General features: G+C 49.2%; 1 protein-coding gene across 1 annotated transcript in view; it reads left to right on the forward strand.

The window, feature by feature from the left end:
• The window catches only part of MAU2 (MAU2 sister chromatid cohesion factor), a gene marked incomplete at its 5' end in the record, with an annotated part of 12,291 nt that overhangs the window by 8,001 nt on the left and 863 nt on the right, over window positions 1–3,427 (forward strand). Inside the window, 4 exons of the mRNA XM_010145924.1 lie at window positions 226–303; window positions 568–679; window positions 999–1,089; window positions 2,584–2,711. Coding sequence (XP_010144226.1) covers window positions 226–303; window positions 568–679; window positions 999–1,089; window positions 2,584–2,711 — 409 coding nt within the window. The remainder of the gene's footprint in view (window positions 1–225; window positions 304–567; window positions 680–998; window positions 1,090–2,583; window positions 2,712–3,427) is intronic.

A 3,427-nucleotide genomic window follows, 5' to 3' on the forward strand; every position in this document is an offset into this window, starting at 1 on the left:
CGCTCTGCGTGCTGACAGGGCATCGGTGATGGGAATGCTGGGTTTGTAGCAGGCTTTTTTAAAAGAAAACAAAATAATCCACTTCTTTTCGAGGCAGAAGTTCCGAGCACGCGTTAAATATCCTGTTTTGTTTGGAGATGTGATTGTGGGGCGAATCCCTAGAACTGGGTGTGATGGTGTAGTGGCTGTGCATGCCGGCGTCTCAGTGCCTTGCTTTGTCCGCAGCTCCCACTGTCTTCGCGCAGCGGCTTTCTACATCCGAGGCCTCTTCTCCTTCTTTCAGGGAAGATACAACGAGGCAAAGTGAGTATAAATCGGTGCGCTTGGAAGGTGGGGGGGAAAGGAGCAACTAAATCAAGCTTTTTGAGACAAAGATTCACCCCCCAAGGCCTTGCTTGCCAGCCCGCTGGCTCCTCTCCCTGCGGGGTTAGCCGACCTTCTGCAGCACACGTCTATTCCCGAGCGCTAATATTTGCCAGTTGGATTAATTCAGTTCTGAGCGATGTTTCTTACCTACTGGAGAGGAAGTGGAGCTTTTAGAACACTCTTTTTGCTCTGTTTTGGTAGACGATTTTTGCGAGAGACTCTGAAAATGTCAAACGCGGAAGACTTGAATCGATTGACAGCGTGTTCACTCGTGCTGCTGGGTCATATATTCTACGTGTTGGGGAATCACAGGGTGAGTGTCTCTGCTGTCGCCCTGCAAATTTTTGGTGTGTCCCGATTTTCTTCAGCAAATGATGTTTTGTGCAATTAACTTAATTCTCACCATATGCCAGAGCACGTGAAATATTTCTGTTATCTCGTGCAACACAGACACTGTAATTCCGAGGGCAGAACAAAATTCCAGACAGCTTTCAATATGGTGTGTTTGGGTTATTGTCCCGTTAAGCACTTCCTCGTTAGCTAGACGCAGTCTCACAAATTTAACATCTCTGATGTGTATTTGCAAGAGGAAAAAAAATATTCATTTTATTTTGATGTCTGCTCTTCACCAGGAAAGTAATAACATGGTAGTACCAGCCATGCAGCTTGCAAGCAAGATCCCCGATATGTCTGTGCAGCTGTGGTCCTCGGCTCTCCTGAGAGGTAGGTTAGGAACAGGTCTTGTATTTAAAAAAAAAAGGCAGCAAAGGGCCCGTTGCTGCTGACTAGGGGTGTGTGGGGATGTACAGCACCACCCACCCTCGCCCAGAGACTGCCTGGCTTTACCAAATACCACTGGAAGTGCAAGGTGGTGCTTCCTGCCGTGGACCTGCAGCTCCGGCGCTGCTGGCAGATGCTCCAGCTGGGTTTTGGGGGGGGGCTGTAAGAGGCCTGGGGTGAGAAGGTGCCGTAGAGCTCCAGCATCCCTGCGTGACTGGTGCGTGGCAGCGGTGGGGTTAAGGTTCAAACAGCTGAACTGCGCACCCTGTGGAGAGGGTTCCAGTTTGCCCCCCTGTAGCGTCTCTGCTGCTGCTGCTCTGCTTTTCCTCGACCGCAGTTCCGGTTGTAGTAAACACTTGATTACGTTTCACTCAGGCTTTGCTTTTGAGTAGGGGCTTAATAAATATAAGAGACTATTATATCGCCTCGTACATAAATACTGTTTAATCTGACTTGGAGAGCCCCAGGGTGCTTTGTTCAAATATTGACTAGCGTCTTGGCAGCCCGTCAGCATTAATGCTGCAATTGATTTGCTCTCACTAGAAAATAAAGCAGCAACTCTGCCCTTTTTTCCAAGAACTTCCCCCGCAGCTTCAATTTCTATTACATTGTCATGTTTGCTGCCGAGCACTGCGGGCCAGGCTTATTTTCTGCTTTGCTGTTGCCTTTTGCTACAAAACCGCTTCCAGGCAATTGAAATACTTTCCTTATTCATGTCCGAGTGGTGGTTACGTACAAAACAAGCCGATAGGACAATGATGAATCCACGGCAGATGAAACCACCTCGTGCTGAGCTGCTGCAGCCTCCGGTGGTATCCACCAGCCTGGGAGCAGCGAGAGGCAGTTCCCGTTCTGCTTTGGTTTTTGCTAAGAGCTTCCTCCGTAGAACTAATTACCAACTCTTGAAGAAAAGGTGCTTGATGAGGAATAACAAACCCACCACATCGAAAGGAGGGGCAGCAGCATGAAATCGTGTGATTCTTGTCGGCTCTGAGTCTTAAACCTGACTGAGCCAATACCTGTGAACAAACCTTGCAGGAACCGAGGCACTAGGATCAGCTTTGGGCATACGCAAAGAGCAAGTTTCTGCAGTCCCCCAAAAGCAAGGATTCACACCAAAAAAAGTGTTGCTTGACCTTTGAAACCCACATTGCTGGATCACGAAGCTGCAGTGGGAAGGCGGCTGGTCTGTGCTGTTCCCACTAGATGGGGCTGGGAACTAGAAAGACACCCAAACTGCTCAGAGGCTTTCACTGGAGCGAGGAGTTTTGCTTCCTCCTTGTAGAGCTGCTGAAACATTATTTGTAATAGTTGGGATCTCCTGTAACGCCAAACCTTGCCGCCTCCGCTGCCAGTGCTGTTGGGAGAGGGGGGGCTCCAGCTTCCTCCCATGCCCCTACTGCTCTCGGAGGTCTTCACCACCCTTTTGCCTTCCAGACCTGAACAAAGCCTGTGGAAACGCAATGGATGCACACGAGGCAGCGCAGATGCATCAGAACTTCTCCCAGCAGCTCCTCCAAGACCACATCGAGGCCTGCAGTCTTCCAGAACACAACCTAATCACGGTAGGCGAGCTTCCTCTTGCAGTTACGGGCGGCTTTGAGGTGAATAGACATGCTCTGCCTTCCTTCACTATTCCTTCCTTCTGCTGAGCCACTTCTTGGGTGCCAGAATTCAGTCCACCTCCAGTATCTACACTGGACTGATGAGAGGAAAAGGAAGTGACTCGGTTAATCCACTTTATGAGGGTTCTGGGAGGGTGAGGTCTGTGTGTCTTAGAAGTGTGTTCTTGGTACTCCAGAACTCTTCTACAATGGCTTTTGAAGGAGGGAGCCACTTCTCTTTGGTGACAACTGTTGTGTTTGAAAGACACTTGCTATGTTCTCAGGTGTAGTTTGGCAGCTTAGGTCGTCCAGTCTGCTGTGTTCTGGGAGCTGCTGCTAGGAGCAGTTTCTACTCATACTTTAGCATTCCTAAGTTGTTGTTTTTCCCCCGCTGATCTATAAATCTGAATTTCCAGTCAATACACCATTTGATGTGTGTATAGTTTTATGGTGCAGCTTTCTTTGGGCTTCAAACACTGAGGTCCCTCCTGGCAGAAACACTTCTGATAACTTTAAAATACAGAGTGGTTTCCTGAGCTGCAGCTCAGCAGGGCCGTAGATCATTTACAGCTCTGGACTGAAATGATGTCCGAAGGGGAACGTGAGATGCAGGGAACTTGACACCTCTTTCCTAACATTCCCTTTTGGGAGGAGAAAGCGGGGGGCCAGGTCAGCAG

The sequence above is a fragment of the Buceros rhinoceros genome, unplaced genomic scaffold, assembly GCF_000710305.1.
Source record: "Buceros rhinoceros silvestris isolate BGI_N320 unplaced genomic scaffold, ASM71030v1 scaffold33551, whole genome shotgun sequence".
Taxonomy (NCBI): Eukaryota; Metazoa; Chordata; class Aves; order Bucerotiformes; family Bucerotidae; genus Buceros; species Buceros rhinoceros.